Consider the following 21088-nt stretch of genomic DNA (forward strand, 5'->3'; position numbering starts at 1 on the left):
CAAAAATAGAAGTGATTTTAAGGGCCAAATTTCATAAATGGATATCTGACATCATAAAGGCATGACCCTTCTGTGTTGTTTACCAAACTGCACTGACAGAGAATCAGCGTCAACAAATATAACAGGCAGAATAGAATTAAAACAGAGATTATTGCTGGCATACCTGAAAAGTTTCAAGTTTCACCCTCAAAGTAGGACTTTAAATTTATGCTCCTTAATGTATAATAATTCCACAAGGAGATGCAGAGTTTGGGAAGCTAGGGGTAGGGATGGAGGGTCATAATTTTCATAGCATGTACAATAACACTGTGACTATTACACGCTAAAAAGTACATAATTATTATCAATTACATGATAAGTTCATAAATTATTTTGTGTAATACACAATTCACAGAAAACAATCAAGCTTAAAGAAGAAATGAGCAGAAATTCTTTGACCAATAAAAACAGTAAATTGAAAACTCTTTTTAAAAAATTCTCTACTTTCATACTGCCATCTGCTGCTTACTAAGAGAAAAATATCTTGATGTCAGAGATTGAAAACAAAGAATTTTAGAGGAAAGAGGCCTTGGAGAGGGTCCAAACACCTCATTTTAAAATGATAAAACTGGAAGTCAGAAAGATCCTGTTATTTGACCAAACATTCATAGCCAATCAATGACAGGGCTAAGGCCAAAGTCAACTTAGCATTCTTCCCAATAAGAACTATTTCAATTGATGCCTTAATTTTTTCCTAAAAATCAAAATATTAGTAAAGAACACCAATGTACTTTTGTTAATATGTTACAACTCAAGCAGTTTTATGAATTGATAGCAAATGAAAGTATAACATTCAAGCTCATCTTGGTGTTTAAAAGTTTATGGCAAATAATTTTTTTCCCATCCTCGGAACCAGAGTATTTCCAGATTCTATTTACATAGATTTAAACCACATTAGACCCATATTTCATCAATAACAATTACGGCAAAGTATAACTGGAATTGACCATTAAGTCACATCCGTAAAACATGACACATTCACATGTTTAGCTCTTTGTAATAACAGGCAAGTTTTCCAAGATGATAAACCATGGAGTACTGGACTAGTTTCAAGAGATAAATTCAATAAAAAGACTGCTCTCAGAGGAGACTTCATATAATGCTTCAGGTCTTATGCTTTGCAGAAGGGGCTTTTGGAACAAACATTAGTTAACTCATAATAAGCCAGTGATTCCACTTCTTGAAAGCTGTAAAATTTTAGAAAAAAAAAAAAGCAGAGAGAAAGCTTCACCATCTGGTTGCCAGGTTTTTGTTTTAACAAGTAAGGTCATTCTTTGAATGTAACAACTCTACAATATCGCTGCCATTTCATTAAAGAGCAAGAAGGAATACTTTAATAAGGAAGTAATGAGCAGGATATAATTTCAGAATAAAATGTAAGATAGTAAGAAGATAATGGGAACTTTATACACACACACACACACACACACAGTATCATTGCCTTTATATTAATTTTGCCTTCAGTGAAAACTTTTCTTGAAATTACAGTTGTAAGTATATTGGTGTTTGAGAGCCATTATTACTATTACTACATTCTGTTGAGAGATTAATATTGACTGGTTGGTTGAACTGAAAGTCCTCGGCTGAGTGTTAAGTAGCAAAGCTTGCAATAAGCACAGAAGAAAGCTCTAAGGATGGTTAGATGGCAATGTGGAGCACTAATTGCTGAACAGCTCTACCCTTTCCAGGTTATGGTATGCAGAGCTCTTAAGAGATATTCTGTTCTCTTGCACAGGGGCCCTGGCAACATTTTTGGCACAATGGGGACACATTCACTCAAAAAATGTAAGAACCTGTGTGTTAGGGAATAACCCTACAAACCAAAAGAAGGAGCAAAGAAAGAAAGGAAGATAAGAATACGATTTTGAGAACTGCAACCTCTTAAATACAAAATGAAACAAAAATATGAAATAATTTCTTAATAATCATCTGCACATCAGACTGATTGGGGTAATTTTCATCCAATGAAAGGAATAAAAAGGGAAATGAAAATGAACATTCTAACTGAAAAAGTGTTTTGTTATGATCATGGGTAAATTTAAAAAATGAGAAGAATGAGTTGTTACAAGGAAGTCAGAATGATCCACAAGTAAGTGATGAAATTGTTTCCTTGAGCACTCAAGGTACTGTAGAAAGAAACAACAGAACTAAATTGTTGCTGGCTCTTAAAATTAGCATGGAGGAAGAATATACTTCTTAAAATTTAGAAGTATGTTAGTAACGTTCTCTTTAGGTCTGCATTAATCAAACAAAAAACAAAATATTTGATCACTGTCATTCCTTCACTATTGACCAAGTGTCCAGTAAAGCAACACTCCACAATAGAAATACAAGGAGTTACACATGTGATCTACATATGGAATTCTAAACTCTCTAGTAGGCACATTAGAAGAATAAAACAGGTAAAATTAATTTCAGTGATACATTTTATCTGACTCAATAAGCCCAAACATCATCATTTCAATATCACTAATGAGATATTTTACATTCTTTTGTGAATGAATCCAGTATGAATTTGTTGCACTTCTAGCATGCCTGAACTTGAACTAGCCACACTTGAAGTGCTCAATAACCACATGTGACTGGTGGCTGCTGGTGGGACAGCATAGCACTAGAGTCTCACTCATATCATGGTAGAAGACAGAGGGCACACAATTCAACACCTAAATCGCAAGGCAAAATAAACACACAAGAGTTAAATTAAAACCCAAGGTCATGGGCAAGAGGCACCAAAAGAAAGGTTCAAATCATATGTTTTGAGATTTCAGAAAAGGGAGAGCACATGGGTCAAGAAACTGCACCTTGACCTGATGGACCATAAAGGGTGGTTATATCAGCGAAAGGAATGGAAATACATTCTAAATGGAAACAGAAACATAATGTGGTTTTCCCCAATTTATAATTATTATAAGATAGCTTTGGGTAAGAAATCATGGAAGGGGCATGCCCCTTCATGCACTTATTTCCCCTAAAAATTTTCAGAATCCCAAGAGTGGTAGGATGGCCAGGCCTACTGCACTGAAGCCATAAATAGGCTGACAGTACAGTGAGAAATAAAATATAGCAGTAACCAGGTTGTATGCCTGCAGCACAGCAAGAATTTCCTAATAGAGCAGATGATGGGGTCCATGAGAGTCTTAACTCTCTACCCACAATGCATGGAGCCCAGCGAACCCTTGTAGATTCCTCACTCCTTGCTCTTGCTGAGACCAGAATTTTAAGTTCATCTCCCTACGGGAAGAGAAAGGCCACACCCACTCAGTCCTTGATCTCATGAATATTGACTAGCTTGCTTGTTGGTTGGTTTGGTGAGATATAGAGAGTAGGGAAAGCTTAACCAAAACCCAGAGTTATTCTCACCAATCCTGGAAAAGCCTACCACACTGGGAACTGGCCAATATGTAACAGAATCCTTGTAGGAGGCAGAAATTCAGTCCTACTTGCAGGAGTTAATAGGACTTGAGAGTAAAATTGTACAGATATCCTCAAATACAATTCTGCCAGCACTCACAACTCACCCAGCAAGCCCAACTGGCTATAGTGACCTACTCCATCAGCCTGGGGATAGATTTATTGACTCATTACCAATTTGAAGAACTTTGGAGGAATTAAGGAGAAGGGGGCACTGTTAAGTCTGCTTATAGTACAAAAATATAGAACAAAAGGTCTGCCTGTTTCAGCAACTGTTATCTGAAAAAACAGCCCCACCTTTCTTGAATTTGAAGAATGACATCTAACTGTGCTTTAGCTCAGCTGAAAACAATGCAAGGCCACCACAGCCCGTGAGTTCACTTAAGTTCCATCCCTCCTGTATCAGTCACATTTCAACCAGAGAAACAGACCCAGAAGTTTTGTGTTAAAAGATTTATTGCAAGGAATTGGCTTCTGCGATTATGAGACCTGGCTAGGCAAGTATAAAACCCACAGTGCAGCCTATCAGGAAGGGCAGGTTGAAACTCTCTGGCACAGGCTGACCATACAGACAAAACATGGAATTTCTTCTGGGAAAGCTCAGTTCCGCTCTTAAGGCGTTTTAAAGGATTGAATCAAGTTCACCCAAATTGTCTAGGATAATCTCCCTTATTTAAAGTCAGTTGATTATGGGGGCGCCTGGGTGGCTCAGTCGGTTAAGCGTCCGATTTCGGCTCAGGTCACGATCTCACGGTCCGTGAGTTCGAGCCCCGCGTCGGGCTCTGGGCTGATGGCTCAGAGCCTGGAGCCTGCTTCAGATTCTGTGTCTCCCTCTCTCTCTGCCCCTCCCCCGTTCATGCTCTGTCTCTGTCTCAAAAATAAATAAAAATGTTAAAAAAAATAAAATAAAAAAATAAAGTCAGTTGATTATGGACCTTGAGCACATCTATAAAATATCTTTACAGCAACACCTAAACTAGTGTTTGACTAACTGGGGAACATAGCATAGCCAGGTTGACACTGACCATCACATCTCCCAAAGCAATGCCTCCTTCTCCAGCCAGATATACTCTTCCGGAATGCAACCCTGTGGTGCAGGCTCCAGGCCTTTGCATGGTGCCTGTTCCCTGATGGTCTACCTTGCACAGCCCAGCCTCCCATCTAGCCCACCTCACAACCTATCTCTATAAAACTCCAGACATTGCTTTCCCCTTGCCTTTGTGAAGTCTCAAATTATCAGTAAGTCTTCTTTCTGTCTCTTCCCTGAAACTAAAATCCCTTGTAAGCACAGATGATGTCTTCTGTGTTGGAATCCCAAGCACAAAGGACACTCTATGGATGTATGTAATGTTAACTTATATAATGATAGTGAGCTTGTATAACCCAAATTCCCAGCTTTATTCATCCCAAAGATCAGCTGTATAAGCAAATAATTCAGACAGAGGAAGAAGTATTTTCTCTTCAATTATTCCAGTTTCAAAGAGAAGGAATGAAGAATTAAGATTATGAAGAGTATAAAGTGAACATATGCATGGCTTGCATTGTTTGCACATTACTGTGAGCTACCATTCAAATCTCAGTTTGCCAGAGACCAGGGGTGTGCCTTTAAATTCGAGATGCTTAGGTACAATCTCAGCAAAGTTCTAGTTTTCCCTCCAGCCCATCCCCCTAGAAGTATCTTTGTCTTTCATTCTGAAAGGTCTCTTTTTTTGTGGATTCCACAGTTTGGTTGCAACTGCTTGGGAAAGTAATTTTATTTGTGGGTGATTCTTGTTCTTTAATAGCTAAGGTTTGTTGAGCACCTACCATATAGCAAACACCATCTCAATTACTTTATACAACAACCATATAAGGTAGTACTTTTATTGTCTCCAATTTAAAGATGAAGAAACAGGCTTCTCAGGTTAGAGAAACTGGAGCTTGGGTGCCACTTCTCCTCTTAGAGAATGTGCTTTATCTTGGGCTGCATCTTCATGTGGGCATCCTGGGCACTAAACTTGAGGACAGTAATGCCTACCTCAGTGCACTGTTGTAAGGACCATACAATCTGTATGCTACTTGGCAAATAGACTTACTCTTCTATGCCTTGCTCAGTTATAAAGCTCCAGAGTTTGGATCACAGAACTGAGACTCCTACTACGTCTTCTGTGAACAAAACTGGGTAAAGACAATAACTCATGTTTCTCAGATATAATACAGCCTACCTGCATCATAGTCATCTGGGCAGCCAGTTAAAATGAAGACCCCCCCATCCCCACCCCACTGCACTGATAGGTAGGAAATTGTCTTTTTAGACAACCTTGAGTAATTCGTATATAGTCCTGAATGTAAGAGCAAATACACACATGCACACACACATGCACATATACATCTATATGTGTATATATGTATGTATATGGGTATATACATATGTATATATTTATATATGTATGTATGTATACATATAAAGCTCATCTTTATCAAAAAGATGTATGAATATAGATATATACACATATGTATAAACTATTTTTATCAAAAAGATGCAAAGATGTACACTTATGTGGTTTTTTTCACCAGAATCAGAGTCACTGGACACTATTTTTCATGTTTTACATGGCACGAGCAGTGCTACAACCAAGCCAAAAAAACCTACAGCAATCCCTTTTACAAGTGAGTCAAAGCAAATCACACATTGGAGAACTGTCGACAAGTGCAAGATTAAAATCTAAGTCAAGAGGTAACCCAATGGTGGTTCCCAACTGAAAATCACTTTTTGGGCTTTAAAAAAATTTACATACGTGGGCCTCTTCATAGACCAACTGAATTAGAATGTCTGGGGTCAAATAGAGGCCTTTAGATGCTGAACTGTTTCTATAGATGATTCTATCTTCCCAGTTAAGAATTGCTGATAACCATTTGGGTCACCAACATGAGACCTACTTTTCCCATTTCCAAGGTAATATTAATCTGTTTATTTCTCAGCAGAACAAAGTTGTCAACAAAGGGCTGATGTGGTTCACACATGCTAGACACATCTTGCGAATACTTCATTACCATTGTTTTCAGGATCTGTCTTTTAATTTATGCTATGAAGAGCATAGCATATGGGAGGCCAACATCACACGTGTTCAGCACACACATGCGCGCGCACACACACACACACACACACACACACACAAACACCTATAAGTGGTAGCTGTTCAGCCATCATTTCTTTCCTATCACTTCCTCCTTGTTTAGCCCTCTGTCTCTTTATTCTATCGTCATCTTCACAAAGGGTTTCATTAGCTGGGTGCAAGTGCCTCCTCGTCTAGCAGATGAAACTGAAGTTAAGTGACTTATACAAGGTAACTCAGCTAACTAATCTTGGTGCCAGGACTTAAATTAGCCTCTAACTTCAACCCAATGCTCCCCCCCTCCCTGTATGTTCTCCCCCCCTGAACTTTGGTGAGATGCTGTATTTCCCCAGCCCCTGCAAGCAGAGCTCGTTTCAAGGCTTGAGTGCCACACACTTGATTTACTGCTCTGCTGTCTCTGTCTTAAAATTCTTAAGTTTTAACAAGGGTCCTTGCATTTTTATTTTGCACTGGGACCTGCAAATTATGTAGCTGGTCCTGCTACAAGTTAAGGGGGAAGCTCCTGGTCCTTGAAGCAGTGGGAACTTGGAGAAAGTGCAAGCTGCTGTTCAGACCACCAATGTCCCATCCATCCCGGAGGAGCTCTCAGCTTCTCTGAACCCTCAATGCCCACCTGGACTGACTTATTGACAAAATTTGTTCTCTGAATATGTGCTATCATTTCAATTGTCCTTTGACCCTTGCTGGAAGACAGGATAATTACCTTTCTGTTTAAGTATTTGCTAATAGAAATGGTGACTAATTGGAGGACATTTAAAAAGATTCTGTCTTCTTTGTACCACATCATTTTGTAGAAATCAATGCTTGCAAACTCCTATATTAACATATCAATTATCCATTTGTACTTTGACAGCTTTGGAAACAATCCACATTTTGAAACACTCTTTGAAATAAGTCTTGAGCAAACTTTTCCTGTTTCTCCTGAGTTCCTAATGACAGTATTATTTTCATTTGTTTAGTTATGTTTAGTTATCTTATCTGACATGGCCACAATATCCACTATTGTGTTTTCAAGTCTTGCTTTTAATTCAACAAGATAATACATCAATTGGAAACAAATGATTTGGTTTTGTCTTAAGAAGTCCCCTTTAGATATCAAGAAAAGACAGCATACTTAAAAGAAGGAACAGCTAATGCATTTTGTGTTCATGAAATCATTTCAGAGCTGAAAATTACCTTTCAAATCACCACATTCAATGTCCTTATTTTCTCCTTATGTTCCTACGATGTCTGTATATCCCCACAGCATAGAGATTGTGATTTTCTCAATGAAGCAGGCCAACCTCATAGCACACAGGAAAAGACCCCAGGGATACTGACCCTAGAAGTCACCATCTTAGCACACCTGTGCTTAAATAGTTTCAAGTAAATCAGATTGATGGTCACTAAATATTACTGCAGATTTCAAACTATGACTCCAGAAATTGAAGTGCCATAATGATTTTCATCCTCTACTCTTCTTTCTGAAAACCCCTCTACTCTTCTTTCTAAAGATGAATCTAAGATTTCATTCTAGATTCATTCTAAAGATTCTTTCTAAAGAAAGAATCCCTACTCCATCATATGTAAACATTTATCAAGAATATTACTTATGGAGATATTATACAAAGGCCACACAAAATTCATCACATCTATACCATACATAACACTGCATTAAAATTCTGAATAGTGTCATCATTGTGAGATGGAACTACCTTTGCCATGTCAAATTTTCCTCATGAAGGTGACACAAATGTAGTTCATGCAATTTGATCACAGTGGACCTGAATCAAAGAGGAGTAATTTCGAATCGTATAGGAACTGCTTACAGGACAGTGAACATCATGTGGTCCTTTGCTCACCAGCATACACTGGACATGCCTGGTTGGATGCCTTCATCTCCCTGTATCAGTCTTACTCATGGAAGCATGGGTGTCTCTCACTAGACTGTGAGTCTCTTAAGGCAGGTACAACATGTTTACTGCTCATCTTTTTATATCTAGCATCTAGCACACTGCCTGGCACACAATGGCAAATAAATGCATCAAGAAATGAATGCGTATCTTATGGAACCCTGTATTTTCACATAGATTTATTATAATCTCAAGGAAGGCAGGAAAATATGTGCTAGTTAAAAAAAAAAAAAAGAATAGCCTCCTATGCCTTGCACAGTGTTGGCAATGCAACAAATCTAATTAAATGATAAAGGAATTAGGAGAAGCATAGATTTATCCACTTACTTGCAAGCAAGCCAACTCCACTTGCAAGGGATCCGACCCAGGCTGTTTTTCCTTTTCCTTCACCAAAGGCATCCAGCCATTCTATGTACAAGACTCCAACAGCCAACGGTGATCCGTAACACAAAAACTGAGTGAAAAAGGAGACAAGCACGATCACCCAGCCCCATCCACCATCAGGTGACTTTTTAAATTCCATTGTAAGGTGAGATCAAGGAGGTGTTCCTCTGTCGGGCCTAAGCAAAAACAAAAGGAAAAGAAAAGCATATTTAGAGTGTGGTGGGGCACATTATTTTGGATTAAAAATATCTTCTAAATTAAATAAAAAATCTTCTCTAAAAATATACATGGAGAAGCATAAAAATCACTGACATATCAAGTTAACTTTAAATTTTGTGCTGATGATTTGAGTAAGTAATATTTCCACGTGTATCAAAAAAAATTTTTTTTAATTATAAAAAGGCACAGAGTGAAAACCTTGTCCCCATTCACCAGGTCTGGTTTCTTGTCACATGTTGGGTTCCCCGGAAGGCAGACTATTAGTAAGAAGGAGGTTTATTAGGACTGTTCTCTTCCTATGGAAGGTAATAGGGGAGAGAAAAAGTAAGCTGCCACGTGGTGTTAAGGAAGGGGACTTCTAAAGCTGGATGGCCCTTCAGAGTTGCCCTGAGTTGGGCATGAAGAGTTGCCCTGTCTTCCCCCAAGTTGCTCTTTCGCTGGATTTGGACCATCCAAGAAGAGCGCATGACCTTAGGTGAGGCTGTCATTCCCGGAGGACAGTCAGCTGAAGCCCCAGCACCCCCCACCCCACCGCCTGCCTTGGCCAGCACTCTCAATAGCTGGGGCAAGGAATCTCTCATTCCCAAAGGGGGTCTGGGGGGGAATTGGCAGCACATCACCATGTCCACCAACTTAAGTATCCTCCCAGACTTTGTTCATGAAGGTACAAGCAAAACCAAGCAAATAGTCTTAGATTCCCCTCTTTCTTAAAAAAAAAAAAATTACATTTATTTATTTTTGACAGAGTGAGACAGAGCACAAGTGGGGGAGGGGCAGAGACAGAAGGAGACACAGAACCTGAAGTAGGCTCCAGGCAAGCGTTCAAAACAGAGCCCAACATGGGGCTCGAACCCATGAACCATGAGATCGTGACCTGAGCTGAAGTCGGTCACTTAACCAACTGAGCCACCCAGGCCCCCCTAGATTTCCCTTTTTTTAGACAGAAAGCAGCATATTGTACAATCTATTCCAAACCTTGTCTCATGCATTTAATACCCCCAAGATTTTTCCCTGTCAATACACAGCTTCCTTAGTCTTTTTTTTTTCTCATGTGGTGTAGCTCACCATATGGCTGCACACATGTTCGTTTATTCATTTATTAAATAGGCAAAATATTTATATGGTTCAAAACTGAAAAAGAAGGACCAAAGGTATACAGTCCATACCTATTTCACACCTAACTCCCATACCCTCCACAGGAAGCCAATACTTCTTGTTTCTTTTATATCTTTCTAGAGTTGGTTTATGTATACATTGTTCACTCAAATATAGATTTCCTCTATTGTTTACACAGAAAAATATTCTGAATGCATAGCGACCTTCCTCATTCTCTTGTTTGTGCTGCATTGTGTTTCATTATAGGGCTTTCTCTTAATTCAACCAGTTCCCTGTGACTTACACTGAAAAACAACGCTGCGATGAATAATCTTACATATCCATACACCTTTTTGCACATATGCATATCTGTTAGATAAAACCCAAACGAGGAATTGCTGAGTCAAAAGGTAAGAACATTGTATCTGTAACTAGTATTACGAAATTGGCGTCAAAGGATTAAACCAATTCATATTATCCCCAGCAATTTGGGGTGTGTCATAAAGCTTTTGCATTTTTGCCAATTTGGTAACGGTAAAACAGTATTTCATTATAGATTTAACTTGCATTTCTCAGCTTTCCCTGAAAGTTGTGTGTCATTACATAGATAAAAAGCCATTTGTAATTCCTATCTAATTCTTGGGTATATATGTGTGTATTTCTGTAATTTCCATTCTGTTCCATTGATCTGCCTTTCACTCAACATTACAATAGCTTAATTACTAAGTCTGAATTACATTTGTAAGTTGACTTAAGGAAAATTGATCCTTTTGTGATGTTGAATCTTGGCATTGAAGAACATGGTGTGCTTCTCCATTTGTTCAAGTCTACTATTCTTAATAGAAGATATTAAGTGTTCTTTATGTTTAAAGTTTTCCCTAACATTTCTTTTTATTTTAAGTATTCTATCCTTTTTGTTAATATTAAAATCAGGGTTATTTCTTTGTTTTGTTTGTATGTGTAAAAGTTATTGATGTCTATAAGTTAATCTTGTATCCAATTACCCTACTACATTCTCTTGTTTGCAGTAGATTTTTGGATGATTCTCTTGAGTATATAAAATATATAATACAATAAAGTTACACAATCATCTACAAACAAGGATAATTTTACGTTCTTATTTTGAGTTTTTATACTTCAAAATGCCTTCTTTTGTCTTTGCATCTAACAGGGCATACAGAATAATGTCAAATAATAAGAGTATATGTCTTTGGTTCCTAACTTAGAATACCTTCAAATGCCAACGTGCTGCCCCTGGAGCTTAGATAGATTTCTTTCATAAAGAAAACATTCACATTACTCTATCTTGAGTGTTACCATAAAAGAATGCTTACTACATTTTATCAAACACATTTCTGATGCACAGGGAGATGATTATGATTTTCTCCATATAACTTTTAATGTAACAAAATCTGTATTTTTTACTATTGAACTATCTTTGAATTACTGGATTAAATTTTCCTGGGTTTGTGCACTATTTTGATTATGTCAGCTTATTTGGGGGACAAAGGAAGGATTTTTTAAGTTTATATATTTATTTTGAGAGAGAAAAAGTGTGTGTATGCACATGTGCATGCAGGAAAAGGGCAGAAAGAGAGGTTGAGACAGAATCCCAAGCAGGTTCCGCACTGTCAGTGTGGAACCTGATGCAGGTCTTAAACTCACAAACTGTGAGATCATGATCTAAGCTGAAATCAAGAGTCTGATGCTTAATCAACTGAGCCACCCAGAAGCCCCATAGAGGAAGGATTTTTAAATAGATAAGTAAGATCTGTCTTTTTTGTTTTTAATTTTTACTAGGTTTTGGAATCAAAATAATATTTTAAAAGAATTTGAAAATATTACTTTTTTTGAAGATCTGAAACAGTTTACATGGCAATAGATTTAGAGGCCCAAGCCTTGACCTTCCTGCCCCCAACAGGGCCATCCACTTAATGTATGCTTTTTATGTCACTACACCATGTCAGGTTTACAATCAGTTTTAACTGAGTCTTCTTTGACCTCAGATTTTTCCAAGCCATTCCCTTGGCTGTGGTTTTATCAAATAATAGGTAAAGACAGTAGAAAATGTCATTCATCCGTTCATGCACATCTCTAATTAGATGACAGAGCACTTGGCTACCTTAAGAGAGTCATAGTTACACCCATCGATTTATATGGGCTTCACTGAATTTCTTCACTTTGACATTCAGAACGCTAAGGCAAAATCACGTCATGACCTGCCACAGGCCTTTAAAGTGTATAAATTAGCTTTCAGTATTTCATAACTGACAATTGAAAGAGGTTACAATTTGTACACAGAACTGTAGAGTCTAAAAGCCAGTATTTCAGACCAAATGATTGTGTTAGCAGACAGAATACTCCAAATTTCCAAATATCTAAGTCCTTTGAAATAATCAGCTATGTCTCTTCTTTAGAAGTCAACTCTCTCCAGTACCTACTCTAATGTAAAAGTAAACAATATCATTTTGGTCCTTTGAATGACAATTTAGTCCTTTGCAAATTTCTTGTTCAAAATACCTTTTAAAGAAAATATAGTCTTAATTCCCTAAACTAGATTACTATATGATAGCAACAGCCAAACATCTAAAGAGACTAAAAGGCTGTATAAGAACAAATGCATATAAGATTGCCCTTCAATTAAATCTTCAAATTATCACACTTCAGGAAAAGTACACATTTACATAGGCAAAGCACCAGAATCATGAGGAAAGCCAGTATTTTCTGAAGGGTCAGGGGAGGAAAAGGGTGAGGAGTATCTCCCTTGCCAGCTTGCGGACCTAAGTAGACAGAAGAGCTTTTATACACAAAATACCTTGGCCTTGCTTCACTTTGCCTTGCCTTGGGTGACATTTCAACACACAGGACAGGAGCCAGAGAAATTCTTCTCACAGTAAATATTTGGGAGAACAAACCTTTGAAATACAAAGTTCTCATGTATATCAACTCTGACTAGAAAGACAAGTTTTTATAAAGAGTTGGCTAATAGCTTCTAACTTTTAATTGTCTCACAGTTTGATGTACATGTAGTATGCATAGAATATGGTGGAAAATACCATTTAGTGATGTCTTGTTTTCTGTCAGGGTAACTAATACCTTTCCCCTACAGTTTCTTCTATTCCTTAAGTGTTTCTCACCTGCTATTTCTCTGACATTATATATTCTCCAAGGTAATTTCACAAATAGACTAATCTTTATTTTCCCCCTTTTGTAATGGTACCCAATTTCCTTTGGGGGACTTGGGTCTTCTCTATGAGTGGATAGTTGGTAAGACTGTTGATCAAGGTTCTTTGATCTTGACCCATAGAGTAGTATGTGATCCAAGCAAAGCCAGTAGGACCTCTTTCCCAGGACTCTGAATTTTGACTCAAATGCTATAAGGAAATATATATTTGAAGTTTACTGATTTCAATGGTAGTACATTGAAGAGACCACCTTGACTTCCTTGGGGTATACCCAAGATGGGTTTCTCCAGCCTTTCATTTCACCCTGTGAACAAACCCAGGAAATTATTTTGTTAATTTGTTTTTGCTTCTTGTACTTGGAACAGAATAAAATTTGAGTGTGAAGTAATTTCAAGTTGATTATTTTACCTTTCTATACCCCACTTGGTCCCATTTGGGCCAAAGGGTAGGTTTAGGAGCATAGTCTATGACTGCACAATATGGGAAAGATAGAATATGCCATATCTCTTTTTATTGAAATTTCTTGTTATCCCTCCTTCTTCACATCTTATGATTCAATATGATAAAATCTCTTCTCTGGCATTCTTTTAACTAAAAACTTCAAATTAACTGAAATTTCCACTAAGTCCACTTATACTAATATTTAGAGAAATATAGCATTATAAAAGTGATCTTTATTCAACTTTTATGATCACCTACAAATTAAAATATATTGACTAGATACCAAGAAGAAGAAGAAATAGCAGAAAAAATAGAAAGCATGGCTTTTGCTCCCTAGGAGCTTATAACCCAGTTAAGATGTAAGATAGCATGTGAGTGAGTGCCAAAGAGGTGGCTGGATGTGAAACTTTTGAGAGTCAGAGGGAAAGGAAAGCAGGAGTGGAAGGCCCTGTGAAGTAGGTTGGTCCTAATGAACAATGGAGAGATTCAGGAAAGCATGGCTCTAGTGAGAGAAACAACATGAACATGGGTGTGGAATCAGGATAGGCCTGCTAAATTTGGTGAAAGTAAAGAAGCCAAGTCTTAGAGGGATCACAGAGGAAAACAAGATTGGAAAGATGGTACTCTCAGTTGAAATTTAAGAAGAAAATGTCTCAAGAAGCCTATACTTACAACGTCAAGATATATTATCTAAGTGATAGATTTTTCTTGTCCTAAAAAATAACAAAATCTGTAAGTATCAGAAAGTGTTGTTTTGTTTGGACTAGTGTTCCATGAGTATACTCAAAATTGGGGGCTCTTAATGATATAACTGTATAAAAATATGCTTTTAGGAAACACACACATTCTGGTATATTCTGGTACATTCTTTGAAATTTTGGAAACTTAAAAAAAGAATTTTAACGTTTATTTATTTTTGAGAGAGAAAGAGAGAGCATGAGCAGGGAAGGGGCAGAGAGAGAGTCACAGAACCTAAAGCAGGTCAGGCTTTAAGCTGTCAGCACAGAGCCTGATGCAGGGCTTGAACTCATGAACTGCGAGATCGTGACCCGAGCTGCAGCTAGCTGCTCAACTGACTGAGCCACCCAGGCACCCTGGAATCTTTTTTAATCAGAGTGTTCACAAACCCAGACTTTGCATGATGAGACATCTTATCAAACTCAAAATTGCAAGCCATTTTGAGAGACCATTTGAAGAGCCCTATAATTTAAGGGCAGTTCTGTCACAGTACAGGATCTAATGGAACATTACAAAATTAACTTTAGCTTATAATTTAAGTGCATATCTTATTTTTAACCTAAACATTAAATATGTTCTACATATTATAAATCTCCCTTGGAGCGGGGAGAGATATCATTACTCAAGCAAATGAGATTATCATAGTATGAAGGATAGCAGATCTCTTAAAGCTAGCATTTGTTTTGTGAAAGCACAAATTACAAGACACTTTCTTTGGAAATGTTGATAGAAGTCTACATTTTACTGTTGATTTACAAAGTGATTAGACTCCAATAGTCTGCATTTACTTCTGCTCAAATAATGCCAATCCTCTGTTATTTTCTCAAATCTACACTGGCTAAAAATGTCTATTCTCCACACATAGAATGCTAGAATTGCATATTTGATGTTTATGAACATTCAGTGTTGACACAGAAGTTTTCTGTCTCTGAGGTGTATACATACATATTACACTATTTTTTGCCAAATTGGGAGTGATTTACAGTTTACCTTCCTTTCAGTTGATGGTCCCTCTTGCCATTCCCCCCCCCAACAATAACCATTGTCCAATAACCCTTTTTGACTGTTACCTATATCTCACTAAAGATTCCTAGGTGCATTTTTCACTTGAATCATAGGAGGTAAAAACAGAACTCTTTTTTTTTTTTTTTTTTTGAATCTCAGTCACTGACAAATTACCTGGTGCTTAAGCACTTTATTTTTATGTCTTCTCTTTTTTTGTGTTTTTATTGAAACTCTAATTAGTTAACATACAGTGTAATATTAGTTTCCGGTGTATAATATAGTGATTCAACACTTCCATACACCACCCCGTGCTCATTACAAGTGCCCTCCTTCATCCCCATCACCTATTTAAACCCTCCCCCCACCCACTGCCCCTCTGGTGACCATCAGTTTGTTCTTTATAGTGGAGAGTCAGCTTCTAAGTTTGTCTCTTTTTTTTTTAACCTTTGCTCACTTGTTTCTTAAATTTCACATATAAGTGAAATCATCTGGTATTTGTCTTTCTCTGATTGACTTATTTCACTTAGCATAATACTCTCTAGTTCCCTCCATGTCATTGTAAATGGCAAGATTCCATTCTTTTTTCTTAATTTTTTTTAAAGTTTATTTATTTTTGAGAGATAGAGACAGAGTATGAGCAGGGAAGGGGCAGAGAGAGAGGGAGACACAGAACTCAAAGCAGGTTCCAGGCTCTAAGCTGTCAGCACAGAGCCCGATGTGGGGCTTGAACCCACAAACTGTGAGATCATGACCTGAGCTGAAGTTGGACGCTCAGCCGACTGAACCACCCAGGGGTCCCCAGATTCCATTTTTTTTTTTCTTCTGAGCAATATCCAATCAAAGCACTTTATTTTAACTAAGGGCCTAGGATCATGTGATTACATCCTGGGGAGGTGGGAGCAGGAAATGGTTGATTCCATGTTGATTTTGTCTTGACCTGGTCATCCATCAGGTGTGTCAAAAGTCAAAATCATCCTGGGCTTTGTGAACTTCCTTCAGTTACATTTATGCTATCCTGTTAAATGGAAGGTTCCAAACCAGAGGCCAAGCTGAATAAAGCTGGAACGCTTGTGTGCTGCTGGTGGGGATGAAAACGTGGCAGCCACTCTGGAAAACAGTTTGATAGGTGGGCATGAATACGCACAAGGTTTTTGTTGAAGTAACAAAAAGGTTTTTAACTTATTTTTTATGGTACAGTTTGCACAACTCATGAAAAAAAAAATCCACTAACCCGTTCAGATTAAATAGGTGAACTCCAGGGGTACCTGGGTGGTTCAGTCAGTCAAGCGTTGGACTTCAGCTCAGGTCATGATCTCGTAGTTCGTGGTTTCAAGGCCCGTGTCAGGCTCTGTGCTGACAACCCAGAGCCTGGACCCTGCTTTGGATTCTGTGTCTCCCTCTCTCTCTGCCTCCCCCTGCTTGTGTTCTGTCTCTCTCTCTCTCTCTCAAAAATAAATAGACTTAAAAAAAAGTTTTTTAATAAAAATAAATAGGTGAACTTCACCAAATCTGATTTATATCTCCACAAAGTTGTTAAAGTAAAATGCATTCAAAAGCTACTGGAAATTATGTTTTGGTTCTGACTCTAACATGGGTAACAAGTTTTATAAACTACAGAGCAGACCCATTCTGCCAGAAGCAGTTCTAGCACTGATACTGCTCTTTCGCTCCTGTGACACTTGCCCTTCCAAACATGTATCATGCATCCTCCACGGCTGACTGCGGTTTGGGTCAAGGGATGCTAGGAATTGAGAAAAAACTGGGAGGAATTCTCATTTAAAAATGTAGGTAAACAAATCATTCTTTGTGAAAATAAAAAATAAGCAAATAATTATTTTGGAATTCTAATAAAATACAGGTAAAAAAATACCCTTTAATACACACAGAGACTCATGATTCAAATATAAGTTAATTAGATTCCATTTAATGGGAGACAAGCAGCATAGAGGCCGTTCTGACGTACAAGTAACCACAGCTGTGCGGGGTCTGGGGTCCGCCTCTACCACGCTACCACTCAGCTGGTACTTTCACTTTCCTATGTCTCGAGGAGCTGCGTTCCACAGCGCGCGCCAAGTAAAAAGTGCAACACGTGCGGTCATCACTTGCCAAAGAGTCACCATGGCTGTTTGTTGACCATTTACGGGTAGCTTAAAGCTTTATAAGAGTGTCAGTTCCCTCTGGGTCAAAGATACAAACTTCCAAGTGAATCTGCTCCATTTGTTGTTTCGGATATTGGAAAACACACTCATGAACACCAGTGTTACTCCTTTAAAAGTTATAGGCACTGGATTAATTTTGTCCTTTTCCAGTGATATTATTTCATAATGAGTAGAGTTCATGATTTCTCTTCTGAAGCAAAATAAATTTTGGTATAGATCAATGTCATTTTTAAAGGAAAAGAAGAACCCAGCCCCTGTCCTTATAAACTATTAAAGCTCTTCATAAAATCACACAAAGAAATCCTTGTTTTATATGTATATATACATACACACACACACACATATACGTATACACATATACATGTGTATATATATATATATATATATACACACACACATATGCACGCATATCTCTATATCTACAATTCTGTAAGCATTTTCCACAACATGACATTGCTATAACAGGAAGTGAACTCCAAATAATAATTTTAGTACGACTGTGAATCCAGGCGTGGTGACCTTAATCAGACTGTCTCAGAAGTCATTTCAGACTTCTGGTATATTAAATATTGAGGAAAAGAAAGCCAAAATGAGATTAGATAAGTAAAGATATCTGTTTGAAGTTTAAAAATTAAGGCTATCAGGGGCTCAGTTGGTTGAGCATCTGACTTCAGCTCAGGTCATGATCCTGCAGTTGGTGAGTTCGAGCCCAGTATCAGGTTCACTGCTGTCAGCCTGTCAGTGCAGAGCCCACTTTGGATCCTATGTCCTCCTTTCTTCTGCCCCTCCCCTGCTTGCTTTCTCCCCAAAATAAATAAATATATTTTTAAAAATTAAGGCTATCAGCCAAAAAAGTGGAAACAACCCAAATATCCATCAACTGAGTGAAGAATGGATAAATAAGATGTGGTCTATCCACACAATGGAATATTAGCAATAAAAAGAATGAAGTACTGGGGTGCCTGGGTGGCTCAGTCGGCTAAGTGTCCAACTCTTGATTTTGGCTCAGGTCATGGTCTCTCACTTTGTGAGATTGAGTCCCACGTCAGGCTCTGTGCTGACAGTGTGGAGCCTTCTTGGGATTCTCTCTCTCCCTCTCTTTCTCCCCCCTCCCCCACTCAGTCTCTCTCAAAATAAATAAGCATTAAAAAAAAGGAATGAAATACAAATACATGTTACAACATGATGAACCTTAAAAACATTATGCTAAATTAAAGTGGTCAAACACAAAAGACTACATATTTTATGATTCTCATTTATATGAAACTTCCAGAATAGATCATCTATAGAGACAGGAAGTAGATCACTGGTTGCCTAGGGCTAGGAGGTTTGGGAGGAAATGGAAAGTGACTACTAATAGGTATTCGGTTTCTTTTGGGGATGATGAAAATGTTTTAGAATTATGATGATGATTGTACAAGTCTGTGAGTATACTTAAAACAAACTTTAAATAGATGCATTATAGGGTATGTGAATTACATTTTAATAAAACCTTTATTAAAAAACTAGTGTAGGGCGCCTGGGTGGCTTGGTCGGTTTAGCGTCCGACTTCGGCTCAGGTCATGATCTCACGGTCCGTGAGTTTGAGCCCCGCGTCGGGCTCTGTGCTGACAGCTCAGAGCCTGGAGCCTGTTTCAGATTCTGTGTCTCCCTCTCTCTCTGCCCCTCCCCTGTTCATGCTCTGTCTCTCTTTGTCTGTCTCAAAAATAAATAAACGTTAAAAAAAATTAAAAAAAAACTAGTGTAAACCCCAACTGTATACATTTGTCAAAATTCATCATATTATACACTTAAAACTATTAAATTTTACTGGATATAAATTTTACATCAACAAAGCTGACTTTACAAAGGAAAATATTAATTCTATAAACACACACACAGTTACAATGACCAGATACATGGCCTGATTTGGAGACAAAATCAACAATATTTGTATGAGGTCTTTCATCCGTGTGAGGCCTTTCCCCCAGGTCAATATTCCTTCTCCCCACCCATGTCCACACACACCCCCAACGCATATGCCTAGATTTTTAACCTAGAAACAGGTTTATAGTAAGGCAATGAAATCAGGAGATGATGTGTTGCTTACTTCCTTTGTATATGGTAGCTCTCTGAACAAAGGAGTAACAGAAAGCAAAGCTTCTTTCTGTTCAGGTGCAGGAATGATCACACATCATAAAAGAATCTAAGTAATGAAAATGAAACATAAATTAAGGGTTTCTGAAGTACATCAGTGATGTTTGGATGCATTTTATATATATATATATATATATATATATACACATATATATATATATATATATACACACACACAAACACACATGAAGAATGTAAAGAAAAGGATATGAAGAAGTTAACATTTTCAACTGCTTGATAGCTTCTCTTATTCATCTGAATTTTACTATAAAGATGGGGTAGGGAGGAGAAGAAAATTTTTCTAGTATCTGGTTCCAGAATTTTAGAAATTCAGTAATGGTTAAGACCATGAGATTTATTTTTTTTTAAGTTTATTTATTTATTTTGAGAGAGAAAGAGGGGAGAGTACACACACAGGGGAGGGACAGAGAGAGAATCCCAAGCAGGCTCCTGCTGTCAGCATGGAGCCTGATGTGGGGCTTAAACTCATGAACCATGAGATCATGACCTGAGCCAAAATCAAGAGTCGGACACTTAACCAACTGAGCCACCCAGGTGCCCCAATTGTGAGCTTTGTTATTAAATACATATATTTGGGTTCCAATCCAGTGCATGCTAATTACCATGTGATTTTGAGCCAATTACTTAATGTCTCTAAACCACACTTTTCTTGTCTTAATATGGGATAACAGTGAATTTCAAGTGCAAAGCTCAGTGCCTAGCACACAGTAAAAAGCTTTAATAAATGTTAGTGGGGCACCTGGGTGGCTCAGCTGGTTAAGCGTTGGACTCTTGATTTCAGCTGAGGTCATGATCTCACAGTTGTGAGATTGGCTCCATGCTGGGCGTGAAGCATGCTTAAGACTCTCTTTCCCTCTGTCCCTCCCATGCTGTGTGCACACACTCTCTCTCTAAAACAAAAACTGGTTTAAAAAAAAAAAATGTTAGTTATTACTTTAAAAACCATAAAGGATTTCTGGTAACTTGATAGCCTCTTTAAGAAGTAGTTACTACTCACACCAGAGTTCTACAGCAACTAGTTACTGAATTATATATAAACCTAGGGTTTCTAAAACCTTTTAACTTTAGTTATTTCTTAATATTTAGAAAATGTAAACCAAGATCTGGATATTTCCAGATTCTAGTTTGGAATAATTCAAAACTCATGTTTACTGCTAGATTTGGTTTTCTTTTATTTTGGGTTCAAGGCTTAAGTATTTTTAGTGTGTTAGGAATCACAGAAATTGGATTTTTTAAGAATCACCTTG

General features: G+C 37.8%; 1 protein-coding gene across 4 annotated transcripts in view; it reads right to left on the reverse strand.

The window, feature by feature from the left end:
• Positions 1-21088, reverse strand: part of SLC16A9 (solute carrier family 16 member 9) — a 56334-nt gene that overhangs the window by 20488 nt on the left and 14758 nt on the right. For all 4 annotated transcript variants that reach the window (XM_045039998.1, XM_045039999.1, XM_023240457.2 and 1 more), the window contains exon 2: positions 8786-9018. In XM_045039998.1, the coding sequence (XP_044895933.1) occupies positions 8786-8981 (196 nt within the window). In that variant the 5' untranslated portion in view covers positions 8982-9018. The remainder of the gene's footprint in view (positions 1-8785; positions 9019-21088) is intronic.

This window comes from Felis catus, chromosome D2, assembly GCF_018350175.1.
Source record: "Felis catus isolate Fca126 chromosome D2, F.catus_Fca126_mat1.0, whole genome shotgun sequence".
Taxonomy (NCBI): domain Eukaryota; kingdom Metazoa; phylum Chordata; class Mammalia; order Carnivora; family Felidae; genus Felis; species Felis catus.